This window comes from Cavia porcellus, unplaced genomic scaffold (genome assembly GCF_034190915.1).
Source record: "Cavia porcellus strain 051 isolate PalLab524CR breed Dunkin Hartley unplaced genomic scaffold, mCavPor4.1 scaffold_14, whole genome shotgun sequence".
Classification (NCBI taxonomy): Eukaryota; Metazoa; Chordata; class Mammalia; order Rodentia; family Caviidae; genus Cavia; species Cavia porcellus.
Window position 1 is genome coordinate 9,661,015 of NW_026947497.1, and position 23,242 is coordinate 9,684,256.

General features: G+C 41.3%; 1 protein-coding gene across 1 annotated transcript in view; it reads left to right on the forward strand.

The window, feature by feature from the left end:
• The window catches only part of Enpep (glutamyl aminopeptidase), an 80,650-nt gene that overhangs the window by 12,132 nt on the left and 45,276 nt on the right, over positions 1-23,242 (forward strand). Inside the window, exons 3-6 of the mRNA XM_023564343.2 lie at positions 2,303-2,434; positions 17,989-18,109; positions 20,469-20,623; positions 21,046-21,159. Coding sequence (XP_023420111.2) covers positions 2,303-2,434; positions 17,989-18,109; positions 20,469-20,623; positions 21,046-21,159 — 522 coding nt within the window. The remainder of the gene's footprint in view (positions 1-2,302; positions 2,435-17,988; positions 18,110-20,468; positions 20,624-21,045; positions 21,160-23,242) is intronic.

Sequence of the window (23,242 nt, forward strand, 5' to 3'; positions counted from 1 at the left end):
GCCTCATAAAAACATTGCTGTCAGGACTGGGGATTTAGCTCAGCGGCATAAGCGCCTGCCTTGCAAGCAGGCAGTTGTGAGTTCAATCCCCGGTACCGATAAAAAGGAAAAAGACAAAAAAAAAAAAAAAAAAAAACATTGCCGTGTGTCCTCATCTACCTGTCCAGTGGACCTGATACCATGTCGCTTCTGGTTTTCCCCAAAGTCAAAATAACCACGGAAAGTAAGATTTGAGCATAGACTCAGAACATGGAGGCAGCCTGCACAGAGCAGCTAAAGACCCTGGTGACAGGGGACCCCAGAGCTGCAGAAAGTGGCGAGAACTAAGGCATAAACGTGCTCAGAGTGATGGGGAAGATTTTGAAGGGAATTCACAGCAACGTGTGTCGTATTGGAGTGTGTTTTTAAAGTGTAAGCTTTCACCATGCTTTTAAGTCACACCCTCTACGTTGGCTGGAACTTTTACTCATCATGGTAAATTAATGCAAAACAAATGGACATATAGACAGCATGTCCCAGTGCCTATTCACTAGTTACTCTCTAGCAAAATATAAACCTAAGTTTTTAAATAGATAAAGTTCTATTTAAAGATCATTACTTAACACAGTGGAAGCCAACTCCAGGGAAAGCTGTGCTTATAGAATTACTGGTGAAAGAAGTGTTTGTCCAATGTTAAATAAGTAACGGGCTCTACTAATTTCTGTCTGTATAATTATTAATTAACATTAGACTTTCCTCTGTGACTGTTCCTCATGTGTAATGGGTGATGTGGTTAACTAGAATGTTACTGTTTCAAAGGAGAGGTTTACTATAATTTATGCATTTGACATGTAAAAAGGTCAGGCTTATCCTTAGGTGAAACTGATCTCATCCCTCCTGACTTTCGGATTCACTATCCAGTTATTGCCACTGAAATTATCCCTTTTAATACTAACAGATTCCTTGAAAAAGCAAACAGAAATAAAAAGAAAATGCAAGAGGGTGAAAATGTAAATTCTCATCGGCTATCCACACTAGCCGATCCACAGGATCAAATCAATCCTGTGATTGACTTGGTGGGGAAAGAGGAAAGGATGTCCTTCATGTGACCCAGGGGACGGGACCAGGGCACAGAGCTGCCAGAAAGTCTCAGCAGGATTGAGAGAAATGAAAATAGGGGGAAAAACAGAACACACCTCTGCTTAAAATGACCTCTGCAGTTCACAGATTTATACTTCTTTACTTTCTCCTTGGTCCAGATAATCTATAAGAAGAAGGATAATATTCGGGGTCGTTGAGATATCAAAATTGATGCTGCTAGGTTTCCATTGCAGAATAATGTAACTTTGCTGGACCCCGGATACTTTTACTCAAATATGCGCATACACACAGACACACACACACACACACACACACACACGCACACGCACACGCACACGCACACACACACACACACACACACACACACACACAATTAGTTATGTGTGGATTTTAGTCCAGCCTTTCTGCCTGGTCTCTTTTGAAAGCTTCTCACTTAGTGGCCACCAGGGGACATGGAGGTGTTTAAACAGTGGCTGCTGGAATTGGGCAAGTGTCCAGGGTTCAAGAGTGAGGAGATGATTGGCAGGGAGGACCCCAAACCAGAAGGACCTATGGTCAGGTAAAGCCACGGAACCTCAGCTCTGTCCACAGCCACGAGGTAATGACTCCAGCAGCCCCACGCTGGGTCTCCGATGTACACAGCAGAGGTGGAAAAGAGCAGCCAGCGTTCCATTATTTCTGACACAGCGACTGAACACAGAGCACACAGCCAAGTTAGCAGCGTCTTAGTTTGTCCCCTCTGAGCACTAGCTTATTCTTCACTTAGGGGTCACAGTCCCCCCGGATAATCACAGTCAGGATGGTCTGTTTACTGGACAGAGCAAACTCCTGTTCAGGTGATGTGGCACTCAGAATTTTATTCTCCCTGAGAATCTGATAGTATATAGCAATCACTCACAGAGCTGCAAATTAAATAAAATTTGCTTTATTATTTTGAAAATTACCATAGCTGTACTTCTAAGATTTGTTTGTTTGTTTTGTCTTTTTGAGACAAGATCTCCCTATGCAGTCCAGACTGGCCACGCACTCACTTTGTAGCCCAGGCTGGTCTCGAACTTGTAAAGATCTTTCAGCTCCCGATCGCTAGGATTGTAAACCTGCGCCACTCTCCCTGGCCGCTTGTAAGATTTGACAAAAGGGTTCTCACTAGGGAATTTGGTCTGAATTTATCTCATAGTGATGAATCTTCGGATAAATAAAGATCACCTTGTGTTTTCCATAGCACAGTGAAACACTGGATGACAGGTGGGTCCGAACCACTTTCCAGAAGTCTGTCCCCATGAGCACGTACCTGGTGTGCTTCGCCGTGCATCAGTTCACCACCGTGCAGAGGACCTCCAAGTATGGAAAGCCGGTGAGTCCCATTAGCGCTTCGAAATTTACTGCCCCCGCACTGTGATTAATTCTCTGCTTTTTAAAACAGATTTTGTGTGTCTGTTTTTCACACAATGAGCCAAAGAAGACCACTAGTCAGCAGGACCCGTGAGCATGGTGATACATTGAGCAGTATAGCAAGAAGGCCCCATTTTATGTGTCCCTTCTTCTTCATGTTACCATTTTTGTTTTCAAATATATACAGAAGTCAAGATTCTTACACCAGTTATGACACATGAGATCATGCAAAGCAATTGTATACCACAATCGTTTCTCCCTTTAGATGTTTTGCTTTGTACATGCTTTTCCTTCACACATGGATTTTGTCTGGAAAGTGAGTTGATTCACCTCTGTGCTATGTGTAATATTGTGTATCTATGTCTGTATACGTATGTCTGGTAATATAGCCGTGGCAGTATTTGCAATACTATTTTATTAGGAAATCACCAACCCATTTTCCAGATGGGAAAACTGAAGCTTAATGAGTTTACCTCATTTTCTCGAGATCTGACTGGCAAGTGGTGAAGACAGATCCCAGCTTCTTTCCACAGAATGTGCCCTGCTGAGCCTTGTACAATGTGATATTGTGGAAATACCTTTCCCTCTTTACTAGCTGCTGGTGCAGAAGGGATGGTTTCCCTCTTTCGTCCTGGAAGGTTCCCCTTCATTTTGGTCCGGTAGGGATGGATATTGAGGTACACAGAACCCAGATTTCCAGCATATGCCTAGACAGTGTCCAAATTGTAGTGAGTGGGGAAGGTCAAAAGCCCTCTCGAAGGGACTGTGTGAGTATCGGGGTGACTCCTCCAGTTTTCTTGGGATGACTCCTCCGGTTTTCTTTTTCCCTGCCACATACCTTGCTTTGACATTGCTTTCGTGGGAGCACGGGCATTTACCGCTGTGGCCGACAGACGATCTTAGGTATGAAGACAAATGGCACTAGAAAGAGACACTGTTCCCAGCTCGAATTTAGTGCCGTCCACGCCTCTCCTGTTGCTTGTCACGCAGTTAAGCACATTAGTCAAGCTTGCTTTTCTCTTTCAACCTCACAGCAAATATGGAATTTTAGTCTGATGGTGCCTTTTTTTTTTTTTTTTTTTTTTTGGTAAGACTTCAATTTCACACATGTGCAAGTGTTTCTCACAAGTTTTTAAAAATTACTACTTTCTGGGCAAGCTTTTCTATTTTGGGCAGAAATATCAAGATAAAGCAGAAAAGCTGATTGATTTTTCTAATGATTATACAGTTAGTTTCATAAAGAAGCGTGATCCAACCATCCTGGTCAATGGAGAATTTCGTGCATGGAGTAAATTTCCGTTAGTGGCAGTGGGCTCAGATTTCCAGGAACAGGCTGAGGGGCCGTGAGTGGCTCTTCTCACTGGGTGAGTCATCAGCCAGCAAGGCTGAAGGGTAGGTTTTATACAAAGAATTTGCAGTGACATAATGGAAAACACAGTTTGGAAAAAGACCGCCAAATGTTCTGTGTTAATGTCCTTAAACAATCCTCCTGTGACAGCGCAGAGTTTAGCGTTCTGTCTTAAGTCAGGGAAGCCTTTCATCATTTGGAGGGAGATGGGAGATAACGCTGTCCTAATATATTAGTCCTGATTATCAGTTTAATAAGAGGACTTAGTTAAGGGATTTCCCATGAAACGAGCTGGCATGGAACCAGTACGTGGCCCTTCCCTCCTGCCCAACACAAGCAACCCGAGCTTCTCCCCTGCAGGAAGCTGAGGCTGTTTCCCTGCCAGGGCGAACAGATCTCATGGCAGAAATTAGAGGGTCGCATGGAATGTTCATGCTCCTCAGGACATTCGTCGTCTTTGGCATCTGAAAGGTCACCTTGCTCTCCTCTCACTCAGTCTCTATTAAAATCTGTATTGACACCCTACTACAAAATGCTTTCACTATGATTTCTCACTCCAAAGAAAATTCTCCGGAAAATCAGCCCACTAACTCACCTGAAGTCTAACATCAGACGAAACCCACACCAGGTCCAGGCTTACTTCGATTCTTAAGACAACGAGGTATAAGAAGAAAAGAAGCAATAGGAAACAGAAATTCTAAGAAAAATACAAACACAGTTGGAGTAAATGGCAATAATTGGAGAAAAAAATTTAAAGCTGTAGAAAATTAACATTCAGCACATACACTGAGAGACTCAAAATGATGCAGTCATCACAAAATCAAAACAAAAAGTGATGAAAAAATAATCAGAAATAGGAGTTGGAATTCAAAAACATTTCCAAAGTAAAATTTGGTTCTCATCCCTAGGAACCTGCTTCTAACCAATTCTTTCCAAAAGCAGAGCTCGGTAAGCCTGCATTCACGGCTCTTGCCTTCTGCTCTAGGCGTTTATCAACTCCTCAGAGACGTTAATGTTTTTTTAAAGCCCCAATATGCCAGGCAAAGGTTCTGTTTTTATATCTTACCAATCATTTCTGAAAGTCAGGAGCAGTGGGGTACATGAAATTGCCAATTTATTGCACCATCTTTTTTTTTATGTCTTCCATCTTTGACTCTAAGTCCTACATTACTTTTTCAATGAAAAGAAAAATAATTCATTAATTAAAAATTAAAAATGGAGCTGGGTAGTTGTTTTGTACAACATTTTTAATGGAAATGCTGTTCGTGGTATTCACTGATAGATTAATCCCTTGTCAGTAATCAGATTATACCGTATAATTCAAGAATCTATAATCCCCTGATTAACTCATTTAGGAATAGTCACCGTTCTGACAAGTGAATCCAGTCAAGACCTGGGTTCTTTTAACTGTATCCTGGAGTAGTGGAACCTTACATCACATGCAAAATATTCTTGAAGTGTAGGCGGTACTATGACTCTGCCCAGGATAGCCCAGGATATTTTTATTTCTATGGTTTCTTTTTGGAAGAGTAGTTGAGCTCCTTTTTGATTCAATCCTCACAAAATAATTAGTACCTTGAAGAATTACTCAGTGTTTTTGCAAAAATTAAGGCCAACCACTGATGGAAGCTTTTTATAGCTGTTCTCAAGGAATGTATTTCTGAGGACTCTTTTAAAGTTTGATTGGCTCAGGGTTTTCCAAGTAAATAAAATCACTGAATTCCATCCCAGAAAAACCAACACACCCTAAAGTGAACAAAGTGCGGAGAGATGATACGACTTTTTGTCAGGTTTTTAGTTATAGGCTTAAAAATTGTGGTGTTATTGTTCTTTTAGGAACAATATCATATCCCATATCATGGGAAATAATGAACATATTATTAGGTTGATATTTTAGCCCAAACTGTCCCACTGGAATATGCAGTGGTACCATGGTTCACAAATATTTTTGTTTGCAAATAATTTGGAGTTTTTGCAAATTTTTATTTTTGTTTGCAAACTGTGACAGATAACAAACACAACCATGGCCATCTTTTCCAAAACTATAGAACAAATTAAGTTTGTGAATTGAGGTACGGCTGTATTGTAATTTCGTTTTTCAAATCCAGGATCATGTAAATTTTAAGTATATTTTATACGTTGTAGTTTGTTTACATTAAGGGTTTAATATTATAGAAAATTTGGAAGAAAAACAAGAAAATGGAAAAATTACCCATATTGTATCCTGTAAAATCATTTTAAGTTGTTGGGTTTGCGATGCCTTCACAAGTGTATTTGGCTACAGTGACTGTCATAATTTCTGAGCTTTGTATCCATCTTCAAGGAACCAAGTTCAGGACAAATTAAATGGCCCTGATGCACCTTTTCTGAAGCAATAACAATCCTAGTTATTGCCTTGAATTCCTTTGGGGCATTTGGCCTCTGTCTTTTGTAAAGACGGAGGTCCAAATAGGAGAAGTGACCTTGCTAGAGAATACTTCAACTCTAATTTTCCTTGGCTTCCCTGAGCCAAAGAGTGAGTTGGAATAGAATGCTAGTTGGAAGTATTATCCATTTAGTTAGGAATCAGATTAATTCTATTAACTCAATCAGATTTTACTGTGCCTCTTTCCAAAAACTCTTACAGAGTGATCCCTGAGATAATTGTACCTAGAACTATACGTTTGACTAAATTCTCCCTCCTTGCCTGTAACTTGCTCCTTCCATCTTAGTTTATTGTTCATCTGGATTAGAAGATTAGTAGAGGGCAAAGAGAATCCACACCATGAATTCATTTTTAAAAGTGGGCATTATATTATAAAACCATTTTAAGTTTTGTGCTATGGTTTTTAACCTGTGCATTTGTCTTCATAGAGATAGTCTTATGAGAAAAAAATTGTTTCAATACTCAGATATATTTTTAACTTATTATGAAATAATTTCAGAGTTACAGAAAATTGTAAAGATACAACAGAGCTCTACACTCAATTTTCTTGTAATGTTAACACCGTATATTATATAACCAAACCCAGGGAACTCATATTTGTGCAATTCTATTAACTGAACAAGTTTTGTTCAGACATCAGCAGAGTTTCCAATTTGCACTTGCTCTGGTCCAATACAAGACGCATCTACACAGTCCCGAGTCATCATGTCATCTTGGTTTGCTGTTTGTGATGTTTTCTGACTTATCTTACTTTTTTTTAAGTGGGTGCATTTTTTATTATTTAAAGAGAAAGAAACAAAAAAGATACATGGAGATAAAAAAGGGTGGAAATAATACAGAATTACAGAAAAATAGATGGTAAGAAATCACCAGTTGATAAGTTACATATTTTCATCTTAGAAATAGTTGTTCAGGTTACAAAATTAAAGTATGTAAAGTGACATTCAAATAGTGACACTGCCAACAGTTCTGCTCAATGATCTAACAAAAACTTAGTAATATGGTTATCAGTCCTACATACTTGTTTTTTAAAGAGGGTAAGTTTAAACATATTAAAACAGAACAAAACAGTTCAAAAAGAAACAATTTAAAGAAATACAGATTTCAAAGCAAGTCCACTGGAGATCTTCACTGTTTATCTAGTTGTCTCTAGTTTCTTCCAAATAGTTGTCCCCATCTTCACGCACATTGAATACGTACTGCATATTATAGAACTAATACAGGATGATAAAGGCTTTTTAGGTCTTCAAGATCTGACATTGGGGAAGACAATAATAACTACCATACTGTCTCTCATTCTCTTCGTAGTAGCTGTCCTTATCTTTACGTATGCTGAAATTGAACTTAAGAGACTACACTAGTATCACTCTGATCACTGAGTAATAGTATTGCTAGATTTTATATCATAATGCTACAGAATTAGCGTTGGGTTTCTTAGTGTCTCTTCTTCAGAGTACCTGTTCATTACATCTTGCATTATATAATCTGTTCCCATAAATAGTTTTTAAAAAATCTTCTCATGTGTGAATTTCTACATGTATATCTATCCTCTCTGTATTACTGGGAAAAACAAATCATAACAAGACAGCAAAACAAATTCCTAGAAAAATATGCAATGAAAAAGACACATAAGACCACAATATTAGGTGATCTACTGTAGTTACTATGCTTTCTCTTGTTATTTTCAATAGACTTGTCCACATCATCAGGCTTAATATAGTTAAGCTTAGTATTACATAGCTATTTTTATAAAAATACAACTTTGAAAACATTGTAGGACTTGAGAGCTGTTAATAATCAAAACCGGTATGGACATGTTTTACATCATCTTCAGAGTAGTTGCCTCTACTTTTAGGGTTGATACTATCAAGCACACCAAACTCAAATAAAAATCAGCCAAGGCAAAACCGCGGTCTAATGAATCGATTCAAGTAAGATCAGTCATAGTAAGACAATGTAAGTAATACAGGGTTTCAGTTTAAGTTAATAGGAAATTAAGGATAGTTACCATGGTATAACCTGCTATTTTTAGGTCAGATGTCTGTGCCCTCAAATCTGATATGAGTGGACAGACCAGAACAAATTAAATTCAATCTAAATAGGGCGATAAGACTACTATGTCTTGGGGCTGGGGATTTAGCTCAGCGGCATAAGTGCCTGCCTTGCAAGCAGGCAGTCGTGAGTTCGATCCCTGGTACCGATAAAAAACGAAAAAGACAAAAAAAAAAAAAAAAAAAAAAAGACTACTATGTCTTTTAAATCCTGATACATTATTAACAATGACCTCTGCCTTTTTTTATAGTGTATCAAAGCTATCTATACTAAAGATTATAGCTTACTGTCTCTACCACATGTCTTCTACTCCACTTTGCTGCTATAATTTGTCCACCTTATTCCCTCATTCCACTGTCTGCCCCGTTCATTGAGGCCTCTCTGCCACTGTTGCTGGAATCCTGGTATCCCTTCCTCTCTTTCTCTGGAATGTCCTTCAGCACTCTCTGTAGGGTTGGATTGGTGGCCATGAACTCCCACAGTTCCTCCTTGTCTTGGAAGCATCTTATTTCTCCATTAACATTGAGAGAGAGTTTTTCTGGATATATGAGTCTTGGTTGCAATTTATTTTCTTTCAGGACTTGAAATATTTCCCTCCATTCCCTTCTCGATTTAAGAGTTTGTGTTGATAAGTCTGTTGTTATTTTGATAATTTTCCCATTGTGGGTAATCTGCTTCTTTTCTCTGGCTGCTTTTAATATTCTTTTCTTGTGGTGGATTTCTGGAATCTTGATTATTATATGTCTGGGCGTAGATCTGTTTTGGTTGTAGGTGGCTGGAGTTCTGTATGCCTCATTTATCTGGATATCATTTCTTTTTCCTATGGTTGGGAAGTTTTCCTTTAAAATATCTGTGAATATTCTTTTTAGTTCATTTTTGGTTACTCCTCTTCCTCACTCACATGCTTTATTCTTAAGTTATGTATCCTTTTGTCATCTTCTAGCCTTTGAATTGTTTCTTTCTGGTTCCCCATTATTTTTAAGAGGTCTTTTCTTTCACAATCATATATCATAAATGTCTGTTTAAGTTTCAAAAGGCTAACTTTAGTTTCTGTCAAGGCATTTTGCCAGTTTTCAATGGAGTTTTTTAGTTTCCTGGTAATCTCTTTGGATCTGTTTCATGTATTCTAGGTTATGTTTAAATTCTTCTTCAGAAGTTTCTCTTTCTTTTATGATTTCCTCCATTGTTCCATCTGTGTTCTCTTGGGCAGGGCTTGTCATTTCTTTAATTAATCTCTTTATATCTTGCCTCACTTGGATCAGAAGTACAGTTTTAAATTCGTCTATGCGGTCGTGAAGGTATTTCTTTATTTTGGCTGATGCTGTGTTTAGTATTGGATGGTTACTGTGCTGATTCTCTTGTGTGTTTACTTCTCCTGGACATATTTTCTCACGTTTGGCAGCTGGAGATTTTGTTTTAAATTTCTATCTCTTGTCATGTTTCTGGTTTCTTTCAGACTGGAGTGTCCTGGGGGGTTTCTGGCCCTCTCCTGTTGCTTAGGGTCTTTCCGAAGCATGCTGACTGGGGTTTTGCTGCCCTCCCCAAATTGCTGTTACCTGAGATATCTTAAACTCTCTCCCAAGGTCTTGGGATGGTGTGGGGACACTCAACCCAGGCCGCCCAGTCCAGAGTTCAGGGGGCAGGCAGGCAGGCCCAATTCCTGAAGCTGGTCAATCATGGCAGGAAACTGGAAAGTTCTGGTTCTGTATTTTTGATTATTGTCTGAAGAGGTGTTTTCAGAAGCAGCTTCTCTGGGCTCCGTTTGCTGTGGCTCCATGGGGCTCTGGTCACGCGGGTCTGGTGGCAGCGAAGACACACTCGCTTGCCTGGTGACCTCGGGGGTGCTCCAGCAGGCCCCCCCCCCAGCACCTACGCGGGGGGGCTCGGGTCCTCGGGCAAGCAGTGAATGCAAAGGTGGCAATGTGTCCCAGCAATGCAGTCCCAAGCCCATGGCTGCAACCTGACCTCTTCCTCGTGCCCTTCTGGATGCGGCTGGGATCCCGGGAGGCAGCAGTGGTGGCAGGGGTGGAGGCAGCCAGGAGTGAATGTTTGATTCATTTTTCTTACCTTAGTTCTTCTTGGGAGGAGAGAATTCCTCTCCCTCCATTCAGGGCTCCCCTTGTTGCATTATGCTGAGTCCTGAGTTGACTATCTCATGGAGCCACTGCAGTGGCTGTTATCCAACCCTGTCTTTCCTTATTTTTTATGACCTCAACACTTACTCTTTTTAAAGTGAACGTAATCTTGAGATTTCACTGTTTTCACGGTGGAACAAGGGACGAAGCCCAGAGCTGGCCCAGGTGGCCTGGCTCCTCCTCCCCGTCCTGTCCTCAGACTGTCCCTGATGCAGGGGTCCCCTCACATCTGGGCTGCCTGCTCGCCCTCCTCCCTCGGCGCAGGCTTCTTGGTTGGCCCAGCCTGTTCTGAAAAATCAACTTTCCTCGCTGCCCCTGACCTCCTCCTTTCTGTCCCGATGCTGTTTTCCCTGGACTTCCAGAGTCCACACCTTTCTGGTTCCCTCACTTTGCTGGGTTGCAGCTTGTGTGCTTCTTACAGAAATCCAGGGTGTTTGGGGAACATTCACCGCATTTTCACAAGGCCAGACAGAAGGCAGTCTTGGTACTTTTCTTTTCTTTTCTTTTCTTTTTGTCTTTTTTATTGGTACCGGGGATCAAACTCACGACCACATATTTGCAAGGCAGGTGCTTATGCCACTAAGCTAAATCCCCAGCCCCTAGTCTTGGCACTTTTGAAGGGCACTTGTCAACTATTTTGGTGTCTCAGTTTGGGTTTGTGTGATTAGATGAAGGTTTCAGAGAACAGCGAGGGTCCTGCTCATCACAGAGGGAGTGTCACACCCAGGGCAGTGCACACTTGGATCACTTAATTAACGGTGAGATTTGCTAGATTTCCCTGCTGTGGCACCAGAGGATATTTGGATACCTGTTAAACCACTGTGACAATTGATTTAAATGCTCAGGGAGAAATCATTGAGTCTGTTGGTATCTTAATTGTTGTGAAAGTTTTGACCTTTCAAGCACTGATTAGTGGACATTGTCTCTGCCATTATTATCCTGATGTTCCAATGGTGATTGTCTCTTTTCCTCAGAGCTATTTTTGACATAGAATAATTTTACTGTTTTGATTACTGTATATTTGTCATCTCTAATAGTTATGCTCATTTTGGAGAATTGGCATGTGTGCATATCATATCTTGATAATTCTCAGTCCCTTTACCCCAACCTCCTCTTTCCCTCAACCCCGTTCCATATCTCCAAAAGGCTGACCTTTCTGTTTCCAGTCATCTCTACTGTGCTTTATCATTTGCTCGTATTTTAGGTTCTGTTTTCTTATAAGAGAAACCAAACAATATTTAACTTTTTGTATCTGACTTATTCCATTTAACATGGTCTCGAGTTCCATCCATTTTCCTGCAAATAACACAGTTTCTTTATGGCTGAATAATATTCCACTGCATATAAATATCGTGTACTGAGGGCATCTAGGTCATTTCCAGAGCTCAGCTGTTGTTAATTGCAGGGCTATTACATGGGCCGAGACGGTGCAGTGTCCTTCAGTCTTCTGGGATTATATCCAGGAGGGTTATAGCTGACTCCAGCGGAATTTCTAGTGTTATTTTTTGGGAAAAATTTCCATTATGATTTCCACAGTACATTCCACTAACAGTGCAGAAGGGCTCCCCCCACCAGCGTTTCTTGCTTTTTTGTATTCTTAGTGACAGGCATTCTGACTCGGGTGAGATGGGATCTCAGCATTGATTTGCATCTCTCTGATCATATTTCTCTGTGATCATTTTTAATTCTGAGCCGTAACTATTGGGTTCATTTTCCTTTTTTTTTTCTTTGGTTGGGTCTTTTGTTTTTGGGGGTTAATTTTTTGAGTTTTCTATATATTGTAGATATTGGTCCTCAATCAGGAGAGTAGCTGGCAAAACTTTGGTCCTGCTTCTAGGTTCCTTTTTCTACTCTGCTCTTTCTGAGGTGCCGAAGCTTTTTAGTTTGATGTAATCTCATTTTTGTTCATTGATAGCATTTCCTATGCTCTTGTAGTTTTGCTCAGAAAGTCCCTGCTGATGCCTGTGGAGTCCAATGCTTCCCCTATGTTATCTTCTAGTTGTTTTAAAGAGTTTGTCTTTATACACAGGGCCTTGGTCCATTTTGATGTGGTTTTAATTCAGGGTGAGAGATAAGGGTCTAGATTCACTCTTCTGCAGGTGGAAAGCTAGTTTTTCCGGCACCATTTGTTGAAGAAGTTGTCTTCTCCAGTGTATGTCTTCAGTTCCTTTGTTAAAAATCAAAGAGTTTACAGTATGTGGGGTTGTTTCTGTATTTCTGTCTTATTCCGTTGGTCTACATGTCTATTTTTATGCCATAGTTTTATCCATGTTTTGGATACCATAGCTTTGTGGCTGGAAATCTAATATTGGGATGCCTCTACTTTAAAAAATGTTTTAATGGGCATTGCATTAAATCTGTAGATCACTTTTGGTAATGATCATTTTGACTGTATCAAAAGCAATGAGTATCTTTCATTTCCCAGTATCTCTCCTCGTCAGTATCTTCCTTCAGAGTACTGCAGTCTTCATTACAAAGGCCCTTCGCTTCCTTGGTTAAGTTGGTTCCTGTGTATTTATTTTCTCTTTGAAGCTACTATGAATGGAATTGTTTCCCTAGTTTGTGTCTCCATGCATTCATTATGGTTTTATAGAAACACCATTGATTTTTGTGTTTATTTTGTATCCTGCCAATTTCCTGAATTTTTTCACCAGATCTAAGAGGCTTTTGGTGGTCTCCTATGTAAAGCATCATATCTGCAAATAGAAATAATTTGAGTTTTTTCTTTCTTATTTTATGAGGAAATTTTAGGCGGTGGATTTAGTAAGTATTCAGAGTGAATCTGACATTATAATAGTCTGTTAGCTTTTAAAGATTATCCTTCAATCTTATTCTTTCCTAAGTGCTCCTGGAGGACCTGTTGTGTGCACGAAAGGATGCTAAGTCCTGCAAAAAGCGAGATGCTGAGGCTTGGCTGCTGCCCAGTGCCACCGAATGTGCTCTCAGCTCTTCCCTGGTGCCAGCCTTCCAAGTGCCAGGGACCTCAGCTTGCATTTTAGGGGCTCTATGTAGGTCCTGGTCATGTAATGGGGTACATCTCTTTGGTATAGGTCAGATGAGATTCCTACTCACAGTAGGAAGTCAGGCTGCTGTCAAACGGAGCATGGCCATATATTTTATCATCTAGAAAATATAAATAATGGGAGGGCTTATGAATGATGCCAGGCATGAGCTGGAAGATGAGTAACAGATGTGTGCTCCTGGGACACTCTGGGAAAACCTGGATGCTCGGTCACTTGCGTTGGCAGAAGTCCTTCAGCAGAAGGGAGCCGTGAAGAGAGGGACCCAGGGGCAGCTGAGCTGCTGCGCTCCTGGGGAGCCCTGCAGGCCTGGCCAGCGTCCCCCTCCTCGTCCCCCCCATCTGCCATTTGTTAAAGCCAGTCCTTTCCATGCCCTGCCTCCCCATGTGGTGGCCTCATTTCACACCTACTACGCCCTTGGGGTCCTGAGAGTGGCTGTCACCTCTGGCTTGAAGCTGGGGATTTCGAGTTCAGTTTTAGCAATAAAGAGGCAGAATGATACAGTAAGAACCACACTTCTGAATTCCAGGGTCGCTGTGCCTCGGTCTTTATTTGTATCCTTCACACGATGAGGACATTTATTTTAACATCCCTTCAAGCTCAAAAATTTCAGATAGGGGTCTAAATACTTACCTAAATTCATTGTGACCAGTCATAGGCTGGGATCCATACAGTTCTTAGGTTTGTTTTAAAATACTGTGCGTCATTGAGTCATTGCTATAAGACCTGGGTCAGAACTTTATAATTCAACCATCAGGCTCTGCTGCATTGTTCTCAGTGGGAAGAATATTGATATAAAAAAATCAGTTCAGATACTACCAAATTAGTTTGCTTAAACACATAGAAAGCTTTGGATTTTCAAAGCTCTTTGGATTTTATAGCTATGCAGAAGGGGCAATGGGAACTAGACTAGTGAAAGGGTTGGAATCAAGCAAACCTCAGTAATGCAAATTACTGTGTTCTATTTTCATTCTTAGCTTGAGAGGTATAGAGTCATCGTGTAGCCTGAAAGGGCCATTGCATGGGAAACGCTTCTCATACCTGACGAGTTTTAAAAAGTCTAAAGACTCATAAAAATCATGATAGTTGTGTCACTGGACTTTGTGCATGGTTTTGGTTGTAGAGGCATAACTAATCACTGGACAGAAAGATAATACAGGCCACATCGGGGTGTTCTAAGAAAGGTTCTTCTAGGCCTTCAGGACGCAGTGCCTTGTAGGGTGCTTGCCTAACAGTGTTCGAGTATTGCAAAAATGAAATAAAAGTCTCACCTGGTGGATCTCATGATTGTCAAGTCTGACACTGGGGTGCATGGAAGGAGCAGCAGCAGCCAGCCAGGAATCAAGACTCATGAGCTCGCATTGCATCTCTCAGTCATTGCAGACATCAGTGATGTCAAAGCAGGTATTTCCTGCCTCCCCTGGGAAGAGCCTGGAGACCCCAGGCCTCCCCACTGGCAGCAGCAGATTCGTAAACTTTATACTTAACCTTCAGTTAGGTCCTTTACTAATGAAAGCATTGCATATGGACTCTTTCAAAACATAAAAAAAGAAGAAGGAAACACATGGACCCATCACGGTTTGCTCCATACTATTTCAATACAGCTAGTCATGTATTTTTTTTTAAAAAAGTCTTAGTAAAGCCAGCATGTAAACTAGAAAGAAGGAAATTATTAAAAGTGATACCAATTTAAGGATAATTTTGTGGACTTCGTTTTAGACTAAATATGGAACAGGTGACAGAGGCAAGTTAACCACCTCTACCATGTCCCGGAGAATGATGGGGGTGTGGACTGAGCATTTGGCTGAGGTACTGGGATAGAACCCAGGGCTTTGTGCACGTGAGGCCAGCAGTGTACCACCTTACTACATGCCCAGCACTTTTCATTTTTTATTTTGAAATTGAGTCTCACTAAATTATCCAGGCTGGCCTTGAATTTGTAATTCTCCTGCCTCAGCCTCCCAAGCATCTGGGATTACAAGTATGCACCATCAAACCTGGCTGTGGATGGAGTATATACTGTATGTTGAGATAAGGTCACAGGGCAGGAACAGCCCAGCGAGGAAGTACAAAGGTGTCTGCAGAGTGAGGGGTGTTCTCCTAAATCTTCAAATCCAGACAGTTCTGCAGTTAAATGTGTGCCACAGGCAGCTCTTGGGGAATTCAAAGGGCTGACAACATTGGCAGGTTTGTGGAGTCTTCAGTATAAAGGTGTGTTCTTGATCAGACAGTAGATTGGACACTCTCATAGGTGGTCTTTGCTAATTACATTACAGAAGTAAAGGGGTGGCAGCCATATATTATGTGATCCTTTAGCCCAGTTGATCAAAGCAGTGGTTATAAAGTAGGATCGATGACCCTTGCTTGGAGAGGTCATAGATCAGAGATAATCTGCAGACTCGTCAGGCTGCAAAGACAACGCACATCTGTGGGCATGGCCTGCTCAGAAACAGAAGGGCAGGAACTGCTTTTATTTGGATTGAACCAATGCTGACATCAATCTTAGGTGAAGCCTGTGCATTTCTGAAATTTACACCAATATGGAGCCAAACAAATGGAGTCTATATTTTAGATGCGTACGTCTACCAGTGTGGGAAACGGGAAAACTTTAGCAAGAAGAGCCTGCAAAGCCGCCCTGCCCAGCTTCCCCTTCACTGGAAGCCTATTAAATTTTTCCACTTTTTCAACCTTTTTCACTCCCCGGACAGGTGCAGCACAGAGCAGAGTGTGTAGATCACAGTGGAGCGAATTGAGACGAGCTGCCCTTGCTCAAGTACTGACTGGTGGAAATCAAGATTTCCTGCTAACAGCAGGAAATCTGGGAGAGTTGTTTTATTGAGGGGGTCATACCAGGAATCAAACTCAGGACCTTGCGCTTGCCAGGCAGGCACTGTGCCACTGAGCTACACCCGCAATCCTGTTCTGGGAAAGTTTTGTCAAGTGTCTGAGATGCTCATCTGACCCACAGCAGGTCTGGCGGAGCATATTCATTTTGGTCAGTTACCTTTGTACTGGTCAGTGGCCACCAGCCGGCTGCTAGTTTCACGTAACTGCTTGGAAATCATGTGTCATTGTTTACCAAGTGGACGGGTGCTGGAGGGAGAGATGGTTGGGTCATCACCTCTGGCACAGACAGTCAGAGAAACCAGTGCTCAGAGAACACTGAGGTGGGCTTTAAGAGGGCTGTTCTGTCTTTGGGGGTGAAAATGAGCATGTATTTATGCAAACAAGGCCAGAATGTCCTTTATCAGTGGACAGGAGAGTCCATGAGCCAGGCCCGGTAATTTCAAGGATACTTTTCCAAAACTTTGTCTTTTATGTATCTTTCCATTGCTTTTTTTTTTTTTTTTTTTTTACTTCTAGGGAAAAATGGCTCAAGCTGTGAGTCTGCGTGGAGAGCAAAACTTCGGTGCCCTGGGAATTGCACAGGAAGAGAGGAAGCGCCATTCCTTTCTCTCTTTTTCCTTTTTCTTCTTTTAATCTTGAGTCATCTGGTCTGGTTACGTCAGTGGTCCTGGACTTACTAAATTAACTCATCTTTTGCTTTCCTGGGGGTTTTGGATCAGGGTTTAGAGTTGGCATGCATAGTTCATTTGGATTTCTTACAAACTTTTAGTAGTCTCTGGTTGTCTGAAAGACTTTTTTCTCCTGTATATACTGAGAAAGTGAAATACCTGTGATGTTCTTTTCCATAAACACTGAGGTCCAGCATCTCCTTCCAGAATGCTCTCTCTCTCTCTCTTTTTTTTTTTTTTTTTTTTTGGTACTGGGGATTGAACTCACGACCTCATGCTTGCCAGACAGGCACTCATGCCACTGAGCTAAATCCTCAGCCCAGAATACTATCTTTGAGAAGATTTTGGACAATTTTTGTAGAGTTGTATATGCTTAGGATTGGAGAGTAGGTCTTTCTTTGGTTTAATATATGGTATGTCATTGTGACAAAATATCCTAGCAGTTTGGAGAATTGTTGTAGCTTACCAAGGTGACTCTCACCAAGAAAACTTTTGGATCACTATGTTTTAGGCTGTAGCATGCTTGAAATATCAGAAGGGCAATCTGAAAAAGCAGGATGGAATAGCACAAAGGGAAAATGCTTATTCCAGGGCTCCTTCGGTGAGAAAAATCGGTCTTTCATGTCTCTGAGATGACACACAGAGAAGACAAGACAAATAGTTTTAGGCCGATGGAGGTATGAACAGAAATAACTTCATAGACACTGAGGCACTATGTGCTTTACATAGAAAGAGTAATAACATGTTTTCATGTGCGGAACACAGTGCCCACCGTGGTGGCTTACACTGCTCCTGGTCACTAAAGTCACTCACTGAGCTGTGGAATTCCACTCAGGGTTCACCTGAGTCTCCGAGATGTGCTTTGTCCACGAGCAACTGGCCAGTATGAGCAGAACGTGGATTCCAGTTAGACTCGTCTGCCTCCAGAGTCCTCTCCTTCCAGCTGTATCTGTATCTAAGTTTTTTATGCTTTATCAACGAAGAATAATTCTCAATTAGTGTCTTGTGTTTTGTTTCATAGCTCACTATTTATGTCCAGCCACAGCAAAAGCACACAGCTGAATATGCTGCAAACATAACCAAACTTGTGTTTGATTACTTTGAAGAATACTTTGCTATGAATTATTCTCTTCCTAAGTTAGGTAAGAATTCTTTTTCTTTTGTTTTCTTATTTTTAAATATTGTCTTTCTCTTTACCTAAGTTAATTTATCCCACCCTATCACCATCAGTTAATGGCCCTGCCTATCATTGGTATCTAATGCTTGCTGTGTAATGAACTACCCATTCTGGATTTCTCTACCAATAATGAGAATCTTCTGTCTTTCTGATAAATGTTTAGGCGTCATTTCCAAAGAAAGGTGAAGTACATGCACTGAGCTGCAAGCCTATTAATGGTAGCACCAGAAACAGCACTTACATACGTGGATTTTAAAAATCAGTGCCAATCTCAGTCAGTCACCTGCTCCCCAACACCGGCACATTGAAAACGGCGGGGCATACGATGCGCTAAGAATCCCACGTGCTCTCAATCGGCCAACGCTGAGTAAAAGCAGCTCTGGGTGCCTCAGGAGTTACCCCTCACATCAGTGTAACCTTTTCCACTCTGTAGAACGGGGCACGTTTTCTGTTGTCAATGGCAGAAGTATGTTACTCATGAACTTGAGATGCATTAGCAGAACTCTTAAATATAAGCCCCTTAGGACGTGTAGAGGGTTAAAATGAAGGCAGGGAGGGAACCAACCAACCAACAGTTGGCTTCCCTGTTCTGTTTCTGCGCTCTCTCTAGTAACTTATCCACGCAGGGTAGCTGGGATGCCTGGGCCTCCCCAGGAGGATGGCCGTGGCTCTGAGTGAGTGCGCACGTTCCCTTTTCTCATCAGTGGGAGCAGTGCCCATTTTTTATTTCTTAACAGCTAGTAGAGGAGGCAAAATGAACAGCAGCTTTTTGTCAGCATCAGAAAAATAATTGATAATATGTCAAGTTCCTGCATTCAAAGGTCCTTTCCTCCTCTCGCTCGTGACCCCTCGGATGATCTGGGGGTGGGACTCGGCTCCTTTCTCTCCTCTCCTGTTTGTCCCTTTCTCCTGCTCCCTCTTTTCAGAACCAGCTCTACCACGGGGTCCTTAGAAATGCACTCATGTGGCCAGCCGTGGTGGCGCATGCCCATTATCCCAGCACTCAGGAGGCTGAGGCGGGGGGATCATTGTGAGTTCGAGACCAGCCTGGACTACAAAGTGAGGCCAAGCCCAGCCTAAACTGCATAGTGAGAACTTGTCTCAAAAAGAGAGAGACAGAGAGAGAGAGAGAGAGAGAGAGAGAGAGAGAGAGAGAGAGAGAGAGAGAGATACTGGTGTTAATTAATTATAATGCTACTACTCACCTGAGAAACTCAATTACAAAAATTCCTTTTGTTCAGGGATGAGATGCAGGTCACACTCTGCAACACTAAGAGAATACTGGCCCTTGGGGGAGACACTTCTCCAGCTTTTCAGGGAGAATCTTAAAACAAAATGATCAACCTGAGAAATGAAGATACTACTGTGCTTTCGACCTCTACTTAAGAGACATCATTTTTATTCTTTTATTAAAATCTTATAAAATATTTTAACCAGAAGAAAGGGCCTTTCTTACATGTTAGGTCAGAAATTCAATTTATTCATTTCTGTAGCTCATGTAAATTATGCATCACAATAAAGAAACTACATTCTGATTAGCATTCACTAACGGGAAAAGGTGTGCTTTCTATTAACGAACCAAGTATTTTCCATTTGGGGATTGAACACAGAGTTGCTCCGCACTGCCTCCTCCTGTGGGATATTGTGTCTAAGGTTGTAGACCCCACAGAAGATAAAGAATAGAAACTCTTCACGGAAGAGAACATTCTAGACTTGGGAATGAACTAGTTCCATTTTTCTCGAGCTTCTTTGATACATCTGAACATGGAGAGCTATTAGACTGGAGGAGAATCAGGTTGACTTCAAACTGTAGAGTTAGGGTGGAAAACGGAGTTTTGTGTCCTCCGATGCTCTGTGTCCTTGGCCAGACTTCTCTCTCTGTGCACTAAGAGCTCTGTATCCCTTTGTCCTCATGTAAATGCACGATTCTCTTTTTCCCTACAGCTTACCCCAAACAGATGCTTCCCATTACCTAAGTGAAAATCATGGTAGAGAACAGTGAAACACTGTACAAAAGGGAACAAAGACACAAAATAATAGAGGCCTTGAAAAAACTCGTGAGGATCCTTCTTAAAAAAAAAAAAAAAAAAAAGGCTGGGGGAGAGGAGAGGGATACATTGGTGTCTGGAACCAGCAGGAAAACTTCATGGAAATTTTGAGTGTTTAGAACTGAAATGTTTACACAGATGATTATGGCTTTTCACTCTAAGAAATTATTTTTAGTCTTTTAAAAAACACTCAAGCAACTTCACTTGGTAAAAAAAAAAATACTGTCAACAAATGGAAAGACCATCTCTTTCACGGGACTTCCTCTTTTTCCGTAGATCAAATCGCTATTCCAGATTTTGGCACCGGTGCCATGGAGAACTGGGGACTCATCACCTACAGGGAAACAAACCTGCTCTACGACCCCAAGGAATCGGCCTCATCCAACCAGCAGCGAGTGGCCACAGTGGTTGCCCATGAACTTGTGCACCAGGTATGGGATCCTGACAGCCAGGCGCTGCTTTTAAAACTGGCTTCAGGCCAGAAGAGTAATTTATTTGTGACTTAGCAAGTAAAAATAGCCAACTGAGCAAACCCTGCGTGAAAACCATTTCTCATGCACATACTCATTGAATCACAGAGAAACTTGAAAATGTTCGTTTTGCGTTATCTGTCCACGGACAGCTTTTCCATGTGGTTACTATTCCCTGTTGAACCTAAACAAAGGCAGTAAAGCAAGGAGCATCAACTATCACTCAAAAATCAGGATAAATAGAGCAGGAAATGGGTCGAGTAATGTCTGCTACTTCTGTGACACAGTGACACAGTTTATATGAAGAAATGTTTTTAAATTCTCAATGCCTCTCTGTCCTGAGAGTAAAAATATAGCCATCTCTTTGCTCTTTTTGGTTGCAGTGGTTTGGAAATATTGTGACCATGGACTGGTGGGATGACTTGTGGCTAAATGAAGGATTCGCTTCTTTCTTTGAGTTCCTGGGAGTGAACCACGCAGAAAAAGACTGGCAAATGGTGAGCCTTGGGTGCACGTGCACCAGACCTCTATTTCCTTTGTGCAAAGTAGACTGAGGGCCCTGGACTCTGACGATGGCCTTGAGTTGGGGTCCAGGGCAGTGGCAAGTTGGGATGTCTGCTGTAGGGCTGGGGGAGCCTGCCTTGCTGAGAGCCTCTGCTCAGTCCCTGGAAAGCGCCTGGCTACCATGGCCTGCAGGTATCTATTACAGTGTCACGCAAATCACGGGCCAAGGCAGGACCAAGACATCTAGTGTGGAAAATGCCAACCCTGTGTTCAAGAAAACAGCTGCCGTGCTAACTCTTTGAAAACCGTCTGGCTCATTTTTGTAAATCACTTACTAGAGAAAGGTTGCTTGAAATAGTGTGGTCAAAAACAAAAGCATAAACTTAGTGTGAAAGCTCATGTCCTGGCACATTTCTTACGTGCAGAAACAACTCAGTTCTTTCTTCATAGCGCGGTAAGAGCTTTGTTTATTGTGCTGTTTTATAAGCTATCGTGAGCATTCATGTATTCATGTCCTGAGCCAGAAACAAAAATTTCACTGCACTCTACAGATATTGGTTGGTCTTTTTTTATATAAAGAAAAGTTACATATGTGTCATATTTACATTTAGATCATGTAAGTATTCTTCTCTGATTGTATGTATGAGGGTGGAAGCATACATGAACATCCATGTGTGGATAATTACATGAGTTGTGTAGATGTAGCATATTGTCCTCTACTGAAGTAAGTAGAAAATTAAGTGCCTGAAGCCTTTGAAGTTCCTCTAACCTACTTTAAAAATGAGTGATTTGCAACAGTTGTGTCTTTGAAAGTGTAACCAACACCAGGATTTGTCAAGCATGGCCTGTTGACATTTGGAGACTGCATTCTTTGCTATGTGAGCTGTCCTGGGAATTGTGGAATATTTAGTGGCATTCCTGGCCTTTGTCCACCAGCTGCCAGGCACCTTCCGGCTTCAGCTGGTAACAACTAAAAGCGTCCCACGTGCTTCCACCAGACACCCTCCCTGAGAACCGCTCATCTCCATGACCATTGCTGTTTGCGTATTTATTGGAAATAAGCCACATAAATGAAGAATTATTTTACCTTTTGATTTCCTTCTTAAAGTAACTCAATGCTCTTCTTATATCAAACTGCTACAGTAAGTTATGACATTTTGAATATCCTCCAATATTAAACTTTCAGGGTTTCAGAAACACTGACTGAATTCCAGAAGGATTTGTTATGTAAGTCTTGAGATTTCAATGAAATTTAATCCTATGGCATAACCACCCTCACCATTCATTCAGTAAATGCTGAAGAGGACCCAAAAATGGGTAAAATGCATTTTCAGCCTTTAAGAAGTTCTCAGCTGTGGCATTATGGATGAAGAAATCAGACAATTAAAGAAATTTTATAAGACAGCTTGATAAATACTACAATAATGGAACTTCCTTTAAGCAGGGAAAAATTTGAGAGCAGGATGTAATAAAACCTGGCAATTATTAAACAGACAATTGATATCCAAGCCAAGAATGCAGTCAAATTTCCCAATATTAACAACGGGATTCTTTCTACTTTCCTAAACCTCGTAGGTATATAAAAAATCAGAATCCGGGTCCAAATTATCTTGATGGGTACCTATCACTTAACAGAAGAACCTTGTCAGTTATAAATGGAAATTATAAAATTAGAAAATGCAGGCTAATGGAGCCTGCTTCTGTTTTGGAAGTATTTTTAGTGAGGCTGGGTCAGTAAAGCTTTTGAGTTTTGAAATTAGTAGTGGTTTAACAGATAAGAATCTTATTGCTTAAGAATGTGTTGGGGCTCCACTGGGTCAGGTGCAAGGCCAAGTGCTTACGTGAATCATCTCTTTCAACCTGTGTAAAAGTCCCACAAGTAGATGCCATTGTATCCCCCGTTTTTATGAAGTGGGGAGCTTGCTTAAAATACCAGAAGAAAGGAAAGACCAAGCTTGGAACCAGGAGGTCTGACTATCCTGCTAGACCTATCAGCCACTCCATTTTGCTGGGAAAAGCTAGGATGGAAATGACAATTGATTGTTGGAACTAAAGATAAACTGTTTTCTCTGATTA